The sequence below is a fragment of the Pipistrellus kuhlii genome, unplaced genomic scaffold (genome assembly GCF_014108245.1).
Source record: "Pipistrellus kuhlii isolate mPipKuh1 unplaced genomic scaffold, mPipKuh1.p scaffold_m20_p_22, whole genome shotgun sequence".
NCBI classification, from domain to species: Eukaryota; Metazoa; Chordata; class Mammalia; order Chiroptera; family Vespertilionidae; genus Pipistrellus; species Pipistrellus kuhlii.
This window is the reverse complement of record NW_023425521.1, coordinates 3,061,397-3,081,339: the sequence shown is the minus strand read 5'-3', so window position 1 is coordinate 3,081,339 and position 19,943 is coordinate 3,061,397. Positions and strand designations below refer to the sequence as shown.

General features: G+C 37.4%; 1 protein-coding gene across 4 annotated transcripts in view; it reads right to left on the bottom strand.

The window, feature by feature from the left end:
* The window catches only part of AP2B1 (adaptor related protein complex 2 subunit beta 1), a 90,073-nt gene that overhangs the window by 54,046 nt on the left and 16,084 nt on the right, over positions 1-19,943 (bottom strand). For 3 of the 4 annotated variants that reach the window (XM_036450677.2, XM_036450678.2, XM_036450680.2), the window contains exons 4-12: positions 16,806-16,941; positions 13,803-14,048; positions 9,957-10,147; positions 7,580-7,801; positions 6,696-6,816; positions 6,478-6,573; positions 5,491-5,606; positions 3,093-3,258; positions 1,138-1,236 (exon numbers count right to left, since the gene is read on the bottom strand). In XM_036450677.2, the coding sequence (XP_036306570.1) occupies positions 1,138-1,236; positions 3,093-3,258; positions 5,491-5,606; positions 6,478-6,573; positions 6,696-6,816; positions 7,580-7,801; positions 9,957-10,147; positions 13,803-14,048; positions 16,806-16,941 (1,393 nt within the window). The remainder of the gene's footprint in view (positions 1-1,137; positions 1,237-3,092; positions 3,259-5,490; positions 5,607-6,477; positions 6,574-6,695; positions 6,817-7,579; positions 7,802-9,956; positions 10,148-13,802; positions 14,049-16,805; positions 16,942-19,943) is intronic. The other variant, XM_036450679.2, reaches the window with a different exon arrangement.

Here is a 19,943-nt window from a genome sequence, read left to right as displayed (position 1 = left end):
CATTCTTAACTTTCAGACTAGAAAAGCAGCATAACATAGTGGATAAGGTCAAAGACTCTGGAACCAGGCTACCTTGATTTGAGTCCTACCTCCACTCCATACTAACTAGGCCTATCTGTCTCAGTTTCCTCATTATAAAGTGGAATAGTAGCAGTACTGAGATTGAGCTAATATGTAAAGTGCTTACTATTTAGAATGCCTGATACACAGTAGTAATCACTATACAAATGACTGTTGTTACGGTTTATTTATACCCTGCCCTGTTCTAGAAAGAAATTTAATGAAGTTTACAAAAATGCATGCCACAATGACCTACACATTTTCTACAGGAGATCCTTACATTTGATTCTAAGGTTTTGAACAACTGATATAAAAAAGAAATCTAGTCAGGTAAATCAGCGTTTTTCAACCGCTGTTCCGCGGCACTCTATGTTGCCTGGTGTGCCGTAGGTGCAGACATGACAAGAATTTTATAATTTTTCACTATTTTGTTTACTTAATATTTCATAATAAAGTAATTATAAAATACTTTCTTTGTGTTTATTTGATTCCTATTCAAGAGAATTACTTTATATATAGTCAATATAGGCACAGAGTTAATTTTTTTAACATTTTCTAATGGTGGTGTGCCTCGTGATTTTTTTCATGAAACAAGTGTGCCTTTGCCCAAAAAAGGTTGAAAAACACTGAGGTAAGTAATTCAGAGGGTTAGATAACTATACACCAATGCATAGGAAATTCTAAAACTGGTTAGGAATGTTTGATGGAGCCTCATAAAGAAGAAAACAATGAAATGAACAATGACTTTGACAACAACAGATCCAAATACGATAGCTTCCATGACAACACTTACTACAGGATGATGGTATCAGTATGGGGTGGGCAACAGTAGATTTACAGTTGTGGGTACGAGAAACACATTGTAAAAATCATAACCTGCATGTCTTTTTCCATGCGAACAACTGTACTAGTATAGCCATAAACCTATTTTTGCCCATCCCTGTACATAAGTCACTGTTTTTATATTTTACAGATCTAAAGACTGGTGAACCCTTCCAATTAAAACCTGCACAAATGGGGCGTTTCATAATTTCCTATAATTTAAAATCAACCCCATGCTTTTTCCAGATTTCTTACCTGGGTTGCCAAACTCAAGACCTGCTGTACCAGCTCCTGTGTTTCTGATGGTTTCTTGAGAAACAGCTTCACTATGGCAGTAAGCAGAGTGAGCTGCACCTAAGCAGACATATTTTAATAAAGTGAAAGACATTAGCATTATTCATAACATCATTTCCAAAATAATATTTCCAAAATTTATTACTATGGGGTCTTTCTGATTTTGATTAAGAGACAAAGATGAAAACTGAGCCAATATCAACAGTAGGAGTCAAAGGTACCCATCAACTGAAAACTCAATAGACTACTATTTCCAAATTGAATTTTTGGCATCAAAATTGCTTATCTGTTTCTGACCCAGATAATTATCTATATTTCTAAAGTACATGCTAATATTGTGATGATAATAAAATCGGTTCCTGACCAAGTCCTTTATTATTTACTTACACCAAAAGCTGGAACTTTGCATATATGCATAACTCATAGACACAGGCAATAAGGTAGTGAAGGGGCAGGAATCTGGGGCAGGTTATAGGGGGTCAATGGGGGGAAGGGTGCCATATGTAATACTTTCAACAATAAAGATTAAAAAATAATAATAAATAAAAACTGGGGGGAGGAAGAAAAAGCTACAACTTTGGGAGAACTAGGGAATCATCTATCATACTGGGACAAGAGCAGAGATAGAATTATGCCAGATCACAGCCAAATAAGAGTGGGGTGCTGAATTACAAAGCTACTGGCTTCTATGTGTGCTTCGTATAGGCCTATTAAAAATACTGATGGCCCTAGCCAGTTCTGCTCAGTGATCAGAGTATTGGCCTGCACACCAAAGGGTCACACATTCAATTCCCAATCAAGTGCATGCACCTCGGTTAGAGGTTTGAACCCCAGCCCAGATTGGGGCATGTGCAGGAGGCAACCAATTGATGTGTCTCTCTCACATTAATGTTTCTCTCTCTCTTCTCTCTCCCTCCCGCCTCTCTATTTAAAAAAAAGAAAAAGAAAAAGAATTAAAGTTAAAAATATTGTTGGATTACTTACATAAACTTTAAATTGTCCTGAGTACTAATGCTAGAGGGTAGAGGGGAAGGATTTAATAATTTATCTGCTTCAGACTGTCAAATTACAGTGGGGAGGGGAGGGAGATCTGGGGCAGATAATAGATCAACCGAAGGACTTGTATATTGCATATAAGTACAACCAATGGACATAAAACACTGGGAAGGGAGGGAGGGGGGCAAAAAAAAAATCCATAAAAAATATTAAATAAATAAATAAATAAATAAAAATTAATTTCTGGGGGGAAAAAATAATTTATCTGCTTCTCTGGGCTTTGGCCCTAAGATTAGGTCTCTTACTTTTGATACAGGAGAGACAAAATGGAAAGGAATCTAATCACGCAGAGAATCTTTTCATACTGGACATACCAGCACTTACGGAAGCCCCAGATGAAAACACCCACTATAATAAGCTATTAACAATTACCAACAGGAATGGGTAATCATCTTTAGGTGGCAGAAAATGAAAAAGTGTTAACTACTGCTCTAAGCCAGTAGTTGTCAAAGTGTGGTTCTAGAGCAGCACCAGCAGCAGCAGCACCACCACCACCACCCTGAGCCTTGTACGAAAGGAAAATGCTTATTAGGCCCAACTTAGACCCAAGTCAGAGCCTAGGGATAGAGGCCCATCAACCTGTGCTTTAACAAGTTTTCAGGTATTTCTGAGGCTCATTAAAGTTTGAGGATCAGTGGCCTAAGTTAAGTCGATTTGGTTCCACCAGAAATCAGCTAACTAAAATAACTCAATCTTTAGGGAGGGGAAAAATAAATAAATAAATAAATAAATAAACACACACACACACACACACACACACACACACACACACACTTCTCTCACATGGAACTACTGAGCATTTACTTTCCCTAAAATCTTCCCCAAAAGATCTGAGACATAGGATATAGATGAAAACTTACCTGGGTGCTCTCATCATGAAAACCCTCCAGGAAGCTCTCTAGTAACTCATCTGCATTGTCAATTCGTTCAGCATATTCTCCCACAATCCAAATCATAGCTGCTCGAGCGTCTGGTTCATCCAGCGAGTCTAAGTTCTCACACAGAGTGGCAATGATACTTTCATACCTGATACAACAATGAGGGCAAAACTGAGAACTGAACTTAATAATAAAGGTTACAGGTAAAACCACAGACAAGGTACTCTAAACCTAGCCACCAAAATATAGAGGCTTTTTAGTACAGGATTATAAATGTATTAAAATTTCCTTCAATTATGTTTAATAAATAGACCTTACATGCTTATAAAAGCTCATCCAATATTCCTTTCACAAGGAAAAATTAACCTGTGGTACAAGGTAATACCACTATTGTACATTTCTAAAAATCTTTCTTACATGATTAGAGAATTTTCCTATCTATTATTCCATTTTGCCTTCATGGTAGATGAACAAATCCTACTCCACTTTTAGGAAAATGGATTTAGATAACAGCATCCAGACTAGAAACAGTAATTTTGTCCCTTAATTCACATCTCTCTTTAAAAAAAAAAAAATGTTTTTATTGATTTTTTAGAGAGAGAGGAAGAAGAGGGATATGGAGATAGAAACATGGATTGGCTGCCCTCTACTGAGATCAAGCCTGCTACCCAGGTATGTGCCCTTACTTTTTGTTTCATGGGTTGATGCTCAACCACTGAGCAACACTGGCCAGATAATCCACATCTCTTTATAGAGATCGTTATGGTCTTTTCTCCCAAAGTACCTGCACTAATGATATTTTCTCCAAAGAAACAAGTAATTCAAATATTTATTTTTAATTTTATAGGTCTACAGCTCTCTCACTTTTTACCATGTTGAATCCATCTCCTTGGCTAATATAGTTTTAAACATCAAAATGACATTATATATTAGATGTAGACAAATAAATAATACATTTCATTATTTGCTCTACTTCCACTGAATAAACCAGGCTTTTGATAATTCTTTCTTAAAATTAAACTGTCTTACCCCTTACTAATATAAAACAGAAATGGACACATTTCTCTACCAATCATATTGTGATTATACATATCCACCTTTAATCAAGAAATTTAGAAACCTAACATTCCTCTTTTCTGGAGAATGGCAAAAGTATATGATTATTTTTCCAAAATACCATTTCCAAAATTTAAAAAATATATACATAAAACCAGATGCCTGGTGCACAAAACTCATGCCATCAGCAGGGGTCCCTCAGCCTGGTCGGCGCTCTCAGCCTAGGAGCCCTCAGGGGATGTCTGACTGCCACGGAGGTGGGAGAGGCTCCCACCACCATGCTGGGCTTGCCACCCGTGAGCCCAGCTTCTAGCTGAGCTGTGCTCCCCCTGTGGGAGCACACTGACCACCAGGGAGCAGCTCCTGCATTGAACATCTGCCCCTGGTGTCAGTGTGCATCATAACGACTGGTTGTTCCGCCGTTCAGTCGATTTGCATATTACCCTTTTATTATAAATAGGATGATTAATAAACCACTACTTTGCTAAAGTATTTCTTCTAATTTTGAGTTCACCAGCAGGCTAACTTACTGCAAGTTGCTTCATTTAACACTATGTTTAATAACCAACAAGAAGTTGCAGCACAAGGTATCTCTATAACTTTAAAACAAAATGAGTTTAGGATGCTTACAAGGCCTGGTCTTATTTCACTCTTTCAGATTCCTTAATTACTTGCTTTCAAAATCAATTCTAAAAAATGTATTTTTGCTTCATAAACTAAGGCCTCGATGTGAAAAAATATGTGGGGTAAAAATGTATATCTTGTAGCTATATACATAGGAGCAACTAGAATACTTCAGAAAAGACCTGAGACCCTGGTAATTTACTGTTATCTGTTCTATAATTTTCCACAAAGTATTATGTTACATGCAAAGTGAACAGCCCGGCTGTCACCTTCCTGGTTTTTATAGTATGGTGGTCAGACAATTTAATCTTCTAAACTGAGACATTTCTGAGAGTGAAAGGGGGAAGAATCATTAATTATGCCAGTAACAGGTGTAAACTGGGATTATACATGGAGAATCTGAAATATATGGGTATCCTATTTAATAGTAACTTCGCCACCAAAAAATCTGGTCAATTTCAATACATCCAATCAACAGTGCATATTTAGAGCTTCCATTCTTCTAAAAGTAATAAAGAGGGTGAAAAATTAGGTTTTAATCCCTGTGCTAACTACCTTATATGTTTCTGATTTTTAATAAAGTATCCCATTATGACCAGTTACATTACAAAAAATAATTCTTACCTAGTCAATTTCAAAGTGCCTTATTTAAACATCTCCTAAATGATTTGGGAAAGAGGGGTGAAGTACTTAGACGTACTTGTTGGGATACTTGCGGAAGATGTCCCTGATGACAACTATTGCCTCTTGGACCACATAATTTACTTTGGTTTGGATGAGATCAAGCAATGTGCTCACACAACGTTCTGCAGATTGCTGTGAAGAGGAACATAATAAATGAGAAGTTAGAGATATATCCAATAATATTTTTAAAAAATTCAGAAGAATACAGGCACATCAACTAAACTAGACTAAAAGATCAGGCACTTAAATTGACCAAGCAATCCTAGAGGGCTGGGCTATCTGATGGAGATATAAAGAGTTATAGATAGATACAGACATATACTGACAGGTGAATCCAATCAAATGAAAAGAATCATCTTATATATCCAGGAGAATAAAATGGGAAGAATAAGGCAAGGTAGGTCTTTATCTGGAGTTCATGGGTAAATGGAGACCAGAAAGGCAACTTTAAACTCTTGAAATGTAATTGCCAAATTTTATATATGCATACAAGCATATTTTCCAGGAGGAGAGTTCACAGCTTTCATGGTAGTTTCAAAGTTATCAGTGATTCAAAAAACTCTTAAATAAAACTTGCTATCTTTTGGGTTATATACTAAAACTCTATGTCTTAGATAAACTGCAATATCTGAGTTTTTAATTAATCTATAAAATGGAATTTAATATAGTAATCTTTCATTGATGAAGGGAGTATGAAAGAATACACATGACAAAATTAATACAATGAAGTTGTAAGTCACAGGTTTTAAAAGGAGATGGGCTCCAGATGAGAAATTCAAAAAGGTCACAGTTCCAGCCCCAGAAAGTAAAACCAGAAACATGATTAAAATGATTTCCTCTTTGGTGAGAGGAACCAGGGATAACTGCTTTTCATTAAAAAATTTTAAATATTTTAACTATGAGCTTTATTATTTTGATAAACTTTAAAAATACATTTTAAAGAAAGGAGTAAAGGGAACACTCAGAATCCTGTACATGATCACAGCTACCATCGGACACTTGCCTCCACCTTGATGGCACACCTTCCAATGGCCCGCACAGCTTTGCGAACAAAGTCAACATCCACCTCCGTGGCATATTCCTTTAGCTCCGCCAGGACCTGTTAAAAATCCAAAAAGTGAACAAGCATCAAGGATTATCAAACAGCAATTTAACAGCCTACCTTTTTAGGAAGGCCAGACCTTAAGATTTAAGTCATTATGAGTCTCCAAAAAGTCTGACCTGAGCAATATTGGCTTGAGATGCCAAACGAATCATGATGTCCAGCTTCTCTAGTTTAACATAGATGGGATCATTATACTTCACAAAGAAGACTTTGATTTCCTGCTTTAAGATTTCAGGCCTGCGATACATAGAAACACAAGATACGGAAGGTGAAGCATTTATAGATATTTCCTGAATCTGTATTAATATCTCATCTATGCCTCCCTGCTCTCCTCTCACCTTACCCCCCTCAGGAAAAGAACTCATAAACTTCCCTTACACCCATCTAATCAGTTCCATTTAGCAGACTAATTTTATCCTTTAAAGAGTCAGGGTACATGCAGTGAAAAACTGCTAGAAGAACAGCAATCTGGTTCTACACAATGACATAAACCAGTGGTCGGCAAACTGCAATTCGCGAGCCACATGAGGCTCTTTGGCCCCTTGAGTGTGGCTCTTCCACAAAATACCACGTGGTGTGCACATTCAGTGCGATTGAAACTTCGTGGCCCATGCGCAGAAGTCGGTTTTCTGCTCTCAAAAGAAATTTCAACCGTGCTGTTGATATTTAGCTCTGTTGACTAGTGAGTTTGCCGACCACTGACCTAAACCATATTAAGCAGGCACTAGCTAGTATGCTATTAAGAGACCCCCTCAAGCTAGTATGCTATTAAGAGACCCCCTCAAAAAACAAACTGCATTTTGAGAAACAACAGACATTTATTATAGGAATTCTCCAAAATCAATAGTTAGCCTCCTGATCCAGAGCAAGCTGTTTAGCCATGCAACATTCTCATTTCTATGCATTAAAAAGAGATTAACACTGGCCTCTTTAATATTGGTATTATTAAACTTAATTAAAAATTACAAACACTTTAATCACCAATTCACTTTTTCCCAACCTTTTCTGAACAATGAGGTTGATGTTCCTCAGGGCGACATACTGCACCTCTGGCTCCCCAGACAGCAAAGTGACAAGAGGAGGGGCCAACTTCTTCAGCAGCATGTTGTAGTAGTCAGAGTCCTTGGGTAACAACTCCAGAAATTTCATTAGGACTTTTACTGCTGAAAGCACCACTGCTGAGTTGGCATGAGATAGCCGGGGAGTTACCCGCTCACAGATGCTGAGGGATAAAAAAGGAAACTTATCACCGTAAGTTGTAATTTCTTTGCTCAGTACAGTCTGTAAGGCAATATGTCAGAGTCCCAGAGGCCAAGTATCAAGGAATTAGAGAATCAGTTAGAAAAGTCCAAGCTCCATGCGTACGTAAAATTGTAATCCAACATTGCAGAAGCCTCATTCCCAGCAAACTACAGTCAGAGCAGGGACATCAGAAGACTTTAAGAAACCAGCAACAAGGGGTTTTCAAACTGGAAGGAAACTAGCCAATACCCCAAACACTTGAAGTTCACACCATTTACCTTCTAGTTTTATAGTCCTCTCTGTCGCCCCATATTATGCAAGGGCTCCCTGCCTCTCAGCCCATTTCTCCTCAACCTACAGGAAGTCAAATTAAGCATTCTGAGAGTGATTTCATACTGACAGGTATCAACCAACTGTGGTTGAAGATTTCACTGTTAAAATGCAGTAGGGGGTGGGTTAACAAGGAAAACTACCCAACCCTTTGCCTTCAGAATAAGGGAATCTCTGAAAGGTTTTTGTTTGTTTTTTAACAACTGTACACCATTGCAATATTCTCCCAATCTGTTCCCTTTCTTCTAGCCACTGTCACCCACTTTAATGCTGCATGAAATCTTGAATATTTAATTATCTGTGGAAGGGTATTCAGAAAAAAACCTAATCTTAAAAGCTCTCGGGCAATGTAAATGGCTAATTACTGGTATATCCGGTTAAAGACACAAGATAAATACATTGTGTTTCTTTTCCCTCCCTCCTGAATCTGCTTGGCTAACTCCCTGACCTGCTTCAAGTCTTTATACAAATGCCACTTCTCAGTTAGGCCTTCCCTGACCACCCTTTTATAAAATACAGCTCATCCCAATGCCCAGCATATCTTAGATTTCTTCCCTGCTTTCTCTCTCTCATGAACACTTATCATCTGACATATGATATATATCTTTATTTCTGTGCCATCCCTCAGAACGAGTGTCCTACGAGGGCTATGATTTATCTGTCCACTGTTGTATCCTCAGGGCCTGTAACAGTGCCTAGTACATAACTTGGGCTATATTTCCTGAGTGAATGAATGAGTAAGTGTGAGATGTCAATGACCAACAGAAAATAAATTCTATGTAAAGTTCTTTCCAGAAGATATCTGTTCTTCCAATGATTGAAATAACTATCAGGTGAACTTTTGCTACTAAATTCAGAGGGAACAACTTCCCAGGCGAGCAGAGTGCTGAGCTAGGCAAAGGTTCTTTTCTCCCATATTAAAATGCCAGCTTAACGAAGAGCAACGTTTCCTCAAAAGATTGCAAGTTCAGCCCCGGCTGGTTTGCTCAGTGGATAGAGTATCAGCCTGCGGATTGAAGGGTCTCAGGTTCGATTCCCATCAAGGGCACGTGCCCGAGTTGTGGGCTTGATCCCAATGGGGGATGCGTGGGAGGCAGCCGATCAGTGGTTGTCTCTCATCACTGATGTCTCTATCTCTCTCTACATCTCCCTTCCTCTCTGAAATTAATATATATATATTAAAATAAAATAAAAAAGATTGCAAGTTCAATTCCCAGTCAGGGTGTGTATCAGTGGCAAGCAATTGGTCTCTCTTTCTCTCTCTCCTCTGCCTCCCTCCCCCTATCTCTAAAATCAATGTACAATTTCTGATAGTCAAAGAAAATTTGAAACACTCCAGTGGCCAAGGGCTGAGCTGAATAACATAGTCAAAATTTCCAAATTCAGACTGACATGACTTCTATAGTAATGGAATACATCATATATTTTGCTGGCTCCAACATACTTTTTTCTAGTACTGAATTATAGGTACAGCTCAACTCACTAACTAGTATAAAGCCAATTAATCTGATTAAATAAAAAATTTGTTGTATGGGAGATGTAAGGTGATGATGATATAGCACAGTGTAAATATATTGCTCAAACAAGAAATGAAAAACACACATCTCTTAGAAAGAGCTATTTTGCATGGTTTACTCCACTACCTAAAATGTTCCTAAAAATCTGGTAGAAAATACCATGGGGATAGCAGTATCTATCACATAAGCCACTGATCTTCAACACAACAGTCTTTTATTCTAATACAAATACTAGAACTTATTAAATCAGTTAAGACTTCAAGATACTATCCAGAACCCCAGACTGACCTCTGAGCCTCCCGGTCATCTTTAGGGTTGTAATTGGACAGGCAGTCCAGGATGAAAATCTGGCCCCATTCAGTGCACTCATTCAGGGCTGTCAGCAGCTTATTAATGTTCTGTGGATTCAAATCGAGTAAGTTGCTGTTTGGGTGAGATTCACTGATTTCAGATAATGCTGCTACAGCATTAGCCACCACCTGGGAAAAAAGAAGATACGACCTTTATTTACCAAGAACAGGACAACTATAAACAACTATAACCTCTCAATCACAGTCCTCAAGTCATTCCTGAATGTCTTACCAGTCTATTAGAAATAAACTACTTTTAAAACATATATTAAACCTCCAATGATGGCATATTCAGCTTCCTAGTGGTCAGACAACCCAGAATTAAAACAATTATTAGCAGAAAGTCACATAATTTACTATTAAAACATTAACAGTATTAGTAGTACTCAAAACTATCAATAGAATCAAGATATGAACAGCTAAAAAAAAAAGGAGTGAAGTTTTAATATAAAACACATACATTAGGCCATGAAGAGAAAAACCTAGGCCAAATAATTTTATAGATGAATGGGTATGCATGTATTGGGGGAGGGGAAAGTGGTGAGGGAGATGACACCATCAAGAAAGTTTGAACTTGAAACCATAGACCCCTATCTACACATATAAAAGGCTAATATGCAAAGTGTCCCCATGGGAGTTCAACCAGGAGACCGGGAGTTCTATCATTCACATGATTTATTATACACTGACTACCAGGGAGCAGCATGGAATGAAGGAAGGCACCGGCCGGCAGCCAGAAGGCCCTGATTGGCCCTGATTTGAGAGAGAGATAGAGGAAGGGAGAAAGAAATATCAATGTGAAAGAGAAACTTCATTCTCGGTTATCTCCATATGCACCCCGACCGCAGACTGAACTCATAACCTAGGTATATGCCCTAAGCAAAAATCAAACCCATAATCTTTTGGTGTTCTGGACAACCGCTCAACCAACTGAGCCACCCAGCCAGGACTCAAAATAGTTTATGTCTAATTTCCCCAGAAAAGATTTTACTATGTGAATATATACAAATATCAAAGAAATCAGAACCCTTTAAATTAATGCTGTACCAATAATTTTACCCTTTGCCATTAGGTAACGATAGAAACAGTGCTTAATTATGCAACAGCTCAATTAATACGTTCCAAAACTATCTAAGATGGTAGTCCTCAAATGTAAAGAAAGAAAATGAGGCTTAGTGAAGTTAAGCCAGGACTTAACAGAGTGAAATTTTTACTTCAAAGTCTGTCTTTTTTCTTTCAAATAGCATCTCACTAAAAATCAGCTTTAACTGAAGTATAAATGATAAAACAGCTGCAAGAAAATGAGGTCTGTGTGATCCCCCAAAACAGAGGGAAAAAAATAATAAAATTCTATTACTTATAACAAGGTACACTACACCCTTAGGAACCAGCATGGTGGTCGACATAACCCCAAGAGTAGTCACATCTTGATCAACATTTTACTCGTAAGATTTCAAAGTCATTTCTTCAGATATTCTAATGCTATGACATCTGGGATGCCCTTCTGAAGTGAGCTACAAGAAAACTACTAAGGCAGAACACCCTAGAAGCATTCATTTCATTTGTAGGAGATTCTAATATTTGCTGGTACAGTGCTGCCCCCATGTGGAGCAACTTCTGGGGGGGGGGGGAGTGGAACAAAACTACTTTTTAAAAAAATTAAGCCTCACCTAAGGATATTTTTCCATTGTTTTTTAGGGACAGTAGAAGGTAGGTAGGGGAAGAGAGACAGAGAGAAACATCAATTTGAGTCACGTCGACTGGTTGCCTCTTTCAAGCGCCCCAACCCACCAGGGCCTGGGATGAAAACTGCAACCCAGGTATGTGCCCTTGACCAGGAATGACTGGAGACCTTTTGGTGCACAGGCCAGTGTTCTAACCAATGAGAAACACCAGCCAGGGCCTGACCCACATTCTTAGCCCCATTGGATATTTAACAAGTTTCCACAGGTACATGATCTCATGCTCATCTAGAGGCTCAAATCTTCTCGTCTGTCCTAAGGTAGAAAATTTCAAAAATGGTTGCTCAGAGTAACAGGGTGAATCAAAAGCAGTGTCAAAACCACAACTTGGTACCAGCTAAATATTTTATAAAACAAATACGATTGCCTTAAACATTTATTTCTTTGTGGAATTTTTTTAAAAAGTAGCACATGGTATTGCTTGAGGGGAAAAAAGGCAGGGTTGAATCAGAATTCTAATACTGGTGGCGATACCCTAACAGAAGTCTATGCCTAGGCAGTAGTCAAAGGATTCCTGATGGCATAAAAAAATGTTATTGCTTCACCCTTTGACCTCGATACTAAATTTAATGGATAATGAGAAGTCAAGACTACTCAAAGACTAAGATAAGATAAACCATATGAACTGTCAAAGCAGAAATGTGAGCAGGTAATTTGCAAATGAGAGACTATGTCTATTTCAAGGCAAATTCCTACTCTCTATTTCAAAAAGTCAAAAAAAAAAAAATTCAGAGGTTATCTATTGATTAACTCATAATGTTATTCACCTCCTAGTAAATACTGCATTAGGCAAAAATGGAAGAAAATTTTCTATATTCTTTCATCATCTTGTATTGATACTTAGAACTCAATACAAATGAGCTTCAGTCACTAGCAGAGTCAACGTAATAGTTGAGACTTGACTCCTCATTATATAGGCAAAGTTTAAAATGTCAATAAGAGAAATAAAAGATTCACAAACTTTAAGGTGTTACATTCTGGCTGCCAAACATTTAAAACATAATCATGGATTATATATGCACAGACAATAGGGTGGTGAAGACCTGGGGCAGGGGTGGACCAGAAAGACTTGATGGGAGGGCAAAAGGGGGACAACTTTCAACAATAAAAAAAAATTTTTTTTAAAGAACATAATCAAGTTGGCTAAAAAGAATCCTGTCGCCAGTTCAGTGTCAACCTATGAACCAAGAGGTCACGGTTCGATTCTCAGTCAGGACACATGCCTAGGTTGTGGGCTTGATCCCGTGTGGCGTGCAGTAGGCAGCCGATCAATGATTCTCTCTCATCATGGATGTTCCTATCTCTCCCTCTCCCTTCTTCAATTCAATTAAAAAAACAAAACATATTTTAAAGAATCTTACCCTGAAATTCTACTATAGAAGAATGCATTAAATAATTAGGCAATAAAGATAATTTTGATTCAGTTTCTAATTTTGATTCAGTATTCCCACACCACCAGAAAATACCACAAACATCTTTCTGAAGAAATAATCTTTAAATATTTTATATAAATTTAATGTGAAACTTCAAGAAAAATGATGAAAGGACTGATTTGTTTCTAGGCCAACAATTTTCAACCTTTTCCATATCATGACACAAACTAATCACTAAAATTCTGGGGCACACAAAAAAATCTTTTTTGCCAATCTGATAAAAAAAATGTAAAGGTATAATTTTGATTCATTCACATTGGACAGCTACTGTTGTGCTAGCTATTATCATTTTTTGTTTGTTTGTTTGACAATCTAAGGGGACTGCATGTTGTAAAAATTCTGGCGGCATACCAGTTGTAAATCACTGTTCTAAACATATACAGGGCTAAGTATGATAAAAGTTTTGCTTTAAGACCCTTGTATTTTAGTACTTGGTTCACCTCAGAAACACCAAGGGTGTGAGATAGACAAATCTGTGGGACACACAGAAGTAACGCTCCCCACAGCTAACCTATCGTTCAATGTCCCAAAGGTAAGATTTGCTTTAAACATACTTTTTAAAGTAACCCATTTAAAATACTGCTCTTTTATAAAGCAGAAGTTTATTACCATTGGATTTGAATCTGCTATGAGATCGCGCAGAGAATCCAGAAATCCCTGATCTTCCACCATCTGGGCATTGATGTCATGGAGCTTTGCCACGCAGACGGCTGCTGTTTTCCGGACGTAGGGATCTTCATCCTTCAAGCACTTTCGGAGGGGCTCGCAGAGATATTCTGTGATCTTGTCCACCCGGATGCATCCCATGGTTCTAACTGCCAAGGCCCGAATCAGAGGATTGGGATCTTCACAGTCCTAAAACAGACAATCCGTAACCACTATAGGTACACATGGTGACTGAGAGTAAACAGTCTAGTCTGTGTAAGCCATAAAAGAATACTCAGTAACGCAAGCTTCCAGTTACTCTGCATCAGAATCCAAATCCCCATGCTCTTCCTTTCCTTTCCTAAGTACAAACCTTAGTTGCCTATAAGAATCTAGGTTAGCAATTCATTTATCTGTTTTATATACACAATAAAGAAATGCCAGCAGCAGTTGCAGGACTAAGAAAAAGCCTAGTGAGCTGAAGTTACCAGCCCCATGGCCATTTGCGGACCAGCCCTAAAACAAAAGAGGCCTTTTGGCTTGTATTCTGGTGAGAGGGAGGGAGGAGAAAATGAGGAATTGGAAAGATGAGTCCCATTCCATAGTCGGTTTGCAAATAGCAAGTAGGGAGAAAAGGGAGCTTGGTCTACAGGCAAGAAAGCAGAGTGCAGACTGGCGAGGGCCATACTGAAGTAAGTTCCTGGGTTAAGCTGCAGAAGGCCTTCTGACATAATTAATATACATTCTCCTTTATTAGCAAGTGCTCTTCCAAATACAGTACAAACAAAATACTCAGTAAGAAGGAACATTCCTTAAATTGCCCTACTTAAAAATATTTCTTCAAACATTATAAACTTATATGTGTGCTAACTTCAAAAATGTAAACTAGCCCTAGCTGGTTTCACTCACTAGACAGAGTGTCGGCCTGTGGACTGAAGGGTCCTGGGTTCAATTACAACTAAGGGCACATGCCGGGTTGTGGGTTCCATCCCCAGTGCGGGGCCTGGCGGAGACAGCCAACCAATGATTCCCTCTCATCATTCATGTTTCCATCTCTCTCTCCCTCTCCCTTCTTCTCTGAAATCAATAAAAATATATTTTAAAAAAGAAATGCAAAAAAAAAAAAAAATGCTATTTCTATGGGTGTGTATGTGAAAGGGGGGTGGGAAAGGTTATAAGGGAACAAATGGTGATGAAAAAAAATAAAGTAATACTAACTAAATCTTCAAAAAAACGCCATATATATATATATATATATATATATATATGTGTGTGTGTGTGTGTGTGTGTGTAAATGTGTGTGTGTGTGTATATATATATTTCAGAGAGGAAGGGAGGAGAGAAAGATAGAAACATCATGATGAGAAGGAATCAATGATTGGTGCCTTCTGCACGCTCCACACTGGGGATCAAGCCCGCAATCTGGCATGTGCCCTTGACTAGAATCGAACCTAGGACCTTTCAATCTGCAGGCTGAAATTCTAACAACTGAGCCAAACTGGCTAGGGTCTCTCTCTCTCGGTCTCTCTCTCTCTCGGGTCTCTCTCTCTCGGGGTCTCTCTCTCTCTCTCTCTCTCTCTCAGTTAAATCTCTTGGGTCTCTCTCTCTCGGGGTCTCTCTCTCTCTCTCTCTCTCTCTCTCTCTCTCTCTCTCAGTTAAATTCCAGATAGAAAATAATATATTAGTAGGAAGAATTTCATTATTATGTCCATCAAATTTAATGAACAAAAATTTGACTGAATATTCAATAATGTTAAGGAATTTTTAAAAAAATATATTTTATTAATTTTTCAGAGATGAAGAGAGAGGGACAGAAAGTTAGAAACATCGATGAGAGAGAGTCATCGATCAGCCGCCTCCTGCACACCTCCCACTGGGGATATGCCCGCAACCAAGGTACATGCCCTTGACCGGAATCGAACCCGGGTCCCTTCAGTCCCCAAGCTGACACTCTATCCATTGAGCCAAACTGGTTTCGGCAGGAATTTTTTTTAATAGTCAATTTTTAAAGATGTGACAATGGTATCGTGGTTATCTTTTAAAAAGAGATCTTATTCTGACAAAATATAAGGATGAAATGATTTTTCATCCTTATGATGTTTGGGATTTGCTTTAAAATTATCCACTCGGAAAGGGAATGAAGATCAGAAATGTATAGGGAATATAAATTAAATAAGACTGAGCATGAGTTGATAACCACTGTAAGTACAAGATGGGTACTTTTAATATTCCCTCTACTTAAATATGTTTGAAATTTGCCACAATAAAAAAAAGTAATCAAATGTTGTACGGCCTATTAAGTAATACAAAATAGAAGTAGAATCCTAGCTGGTTTTGCTCAGTGGATAGAGCGTCAGCCTGCGGACTGAAGGGTCCCAGGTTCAATTCCGGTCAAGGGCACCGGCCCAGGTTGCAAGCTTGATCCCCAGTAGTGGATGTGCAGGAGGCAGTCGATCAATGAGTCTCTCTCATCGCTATGTTTCTCTCTCTTTCTCTCTCTCCCTTTCTTTCTGAAATCAATAAAAAAAATACATTTTTAAAAAGATTAAATAAACAAAATAGAAGTCGTACCTCCTATACTTTCCATTACTTATGACCTAGAACCTATTTTATCTTTCCACAAAGAGAAAGCAGGTTGCTGATACTACAATAATATGCCCACCCTGTCAGCCTTGAAAGCCTTTGTCAGTTCACACACACAGGTTTCACCTGGTTTTCTCCTCCCATCTGACAAGGATGCACGAAGCCCAGCCAACAGAAGGCTCACCATATGGTCTGTACTGGATGGCAAACGTTGGCACATAGAAAGCTAAAACATGAACATTCCTAGTCACTGCCAGTACTTCTCTACAGGCTCTCTTTGGGAACAGAAGTTGCTTATTTGCAATGCAGACACTAAATATCAAGAGACACTTCTGAAAAGGTTACTTAACGTAGAAGAGACTGCTCTTGAGTCCTTTAAGTTACCTTCACAAAGCTGTTGACAGCCATAATGGCCATGTCTGGCTGACTCTTGGCATAGTTCATCAAGTAGAGATACACCAGCTTCTTTAGTTCCAGGTTGTCAGTCTGCATGCAGTTCACTACATCTGGAAAGAGAGAACTGAAAAGAGAGAACAGAGAAAGGAAAGGTGAACAGACGGTGCCAATCTGTTGAATAAAACGTGAAAAAAAGTAGCCTTATTTTACAAGTAATTTGATGCAAGGACAAATGTTCCCAAAGTGATAATTGTTATTACAGAAATGAATTATTAAAGAAATTATAGTACTGGCCCTAAGAGGTCTCTAAAAATAGATTTTTTAAAAATCCTGGCCAAGTAACTCAGTTGGTTAAGAGCATCATCCTAATACACCAAAGTTTTAGGTTTAATCCTGGTCAGGGCACATACAAGAATCAATCAATGAATACATTAATAAGTGGAACAACAAACTGATGTATCTATTTCGCTAAAATTTTTTTAAATAAAAATAATTAAAAACACTTTTTATTATGAAAAATTTCCAACAAAAATAAAGAACTGTAAAGAACCCAATGTATCTATCACCCAGCTGCAAACAAATACTGATACATTGTTTCAGATTCTCTCCCTTACCAAGTTCCTAGCCCATTTAGTTGCTCTGGATTTTTTTTTTTTAAACAAATCCTAGCCATTACAGCATTTCATACATAACAGTCTAGTGCATATCTTTAGAATTTTTGAAAAACCACTATTTTTATCACACACAATAATTAACAGTAATTCTTCATATAACTTAATTGCAGTTTCAAACCACTACAGCTATTATACATTTTTAATGGTCATATTTGTCCATCTTTGACCAGTAGGAACTTAATTTAGTTAGCTCCTGAGTCCTTGTGATATGACCCTTTATTTTCAGTAGCTTCCTTGTTTTCTGGCAGAATAAGATGCTCCATTCAGGCTCATCTTGTAATTTCTAATCCTATAACTGGAATCCATTTCTCTAAGACATCATGAATCCCTTTTCGTGGAACTTACTTATTTTTAACATACACATTCAGGCAAATGAAAATTTCAGTGTATGCAAATATAAAAGGACTCTTCCTAAGTTCAAGTCATTTAATGATTTATCATTCTCCTATAAGGCCAATGGAAAGGAATTTATGTTTCCATTCACAAGTATCACCATTAGCTTAAAAAGGTAGAGTTTGTCAGATTTTAAAGTGTAATCTGCATTTTAAAAACATAAATTAGCTACAATTTTATGGGAAGTTAGTAATTAATCTCTCCCCTAAAGCTACCAAAATACCTTATAAATTAAATACTTCTAAATATCTTCTTACTAATACAGAAGTAAGAGAAATAGTTGGTAACATAGTATAGCTCCCACACACAGACAAAAACCATATACAGAAACAGGAATTATTTACAAAAAGAAAGATATATTGCAAAGTCACAGAATCCACTATATCTCCAGTGAAGCAACAGTTTCTGCCCTGGAAAGCAAACTATTTCTTTAATTTGCATTGTGTATCTTTCGTCGTTTCGTGTGCATGTAGATAATCAATAAACACTAAAAACATTCTCTAACAATGAATGTTCTTTCCATTTCTCAGGGGAATAGATCATGTGCAAAATAATTGAAAGACAAATAAATGTGATACATTAGTCAATAGGAAACTGAAGGTCTTAATTTAATTCAACAATCTGTACAAGAGCAGGAAGATCTTGATCAAGAATAGTCTAAGGCCCAGCCAGTGAGGTTCTGTGGTTGAGTGTCAACCTATGAACCAGGAAGTCAATGTTCGATTACCAGTCAGGGCACATGTCCGGCTGCAGGCTCAATCCCCAGTTGGGGGCAGGCAAGAGGCAGAGGATCAGTGATTCTCTCTCATCAATGATGTTTCTATCTCTCTCTCTCTCCCCTCTCCCTTCCTCTCTGAAATCAATATATATTTTTAAAAAAGAGAGAATAGTCTAAGTTCTACATAAAGACTGTTAAGTACCGAAGTATAAAGCTAAAAACATAAATTTTCCAATATGGTAGCCACTAGCAGATGTGGTTTGCAATGTGGCCAGTCCAAACTGAGATGTATATAGGGTGTCTCGAAAATGTAGACACACTTTGAATAATTATTAATTCCAACGGGTTAAATCTGAAAAGAAAGAAACATTAGAATTAATAATTATTCAAAGTGTGTATTTATTTTTTTGGGATACCCAATATATAAAATACACTGAATTAAAAATATAATGTAAAATATTTCATTAAAATTTTTATACTGATTTTATGCTGAAATAATAATATTCTGGGTATATTGGATTAAATAAAATATATTATTAAAATTAATTTCATCCATTCTTAACTTTAATTTTAATGCAGCTATCAGAAATTTAAAATTGTGTATGTAGCTCACATTGTATTTCCATTGGATAGCGCTGAACTTGAGGTTACTTGCAGTGGGACTGAAATATAATCCAAAAACAGCTAACTCTATTGTTTCTTTGAGCTATCTTTCTAGGCACAGCATAAATTCCATCTACTCCAAGAAGAGTTCTTCAACTATTCCTGTTTAAAGGGATCTCTCTTGTAGAGAACTCTTCTTGCCTTTAATATATACATTCTAGTACTTAATTATCTAACTATATCTTATTATTAAGGCTAAATGATACTTACTACCCTTTTGTCTGAATTATATGTGGTATAGTTCTAGGCACAAAATAAACAATCAGCAATTAACAGATTAACAAATAGTACTAACCAAGCATACAAAAGTAAGCTCAAAAAAAGTTTTAACTTTTCTGTAGGATATAGAAATAAACTTGGCAATAACATAAAAGCCCCACCAATGAGGTTCGCTAACTTTTACCAGTTTTGCCAACCTAGATTTATTTATTCCTTCAGAGACTGATCATGGGTAAGCAAACTTCAGCCTGTGGGCCAAATTCAGCCACCACCTACTTTTGTATGAGTAGTGAGCTAAAAATGGTTTTTACATATGAACATTTACAGATTTGATGATAGAAAGAATAATAGCTTTGAATCCCAATTAAGGAAAATTACATTCCCCAAAAAAGAATGCCAACTTCTTCTTTAGTAAATGTGTAGTATTATACAAAAAAACAAAACTGTACTTACAACATG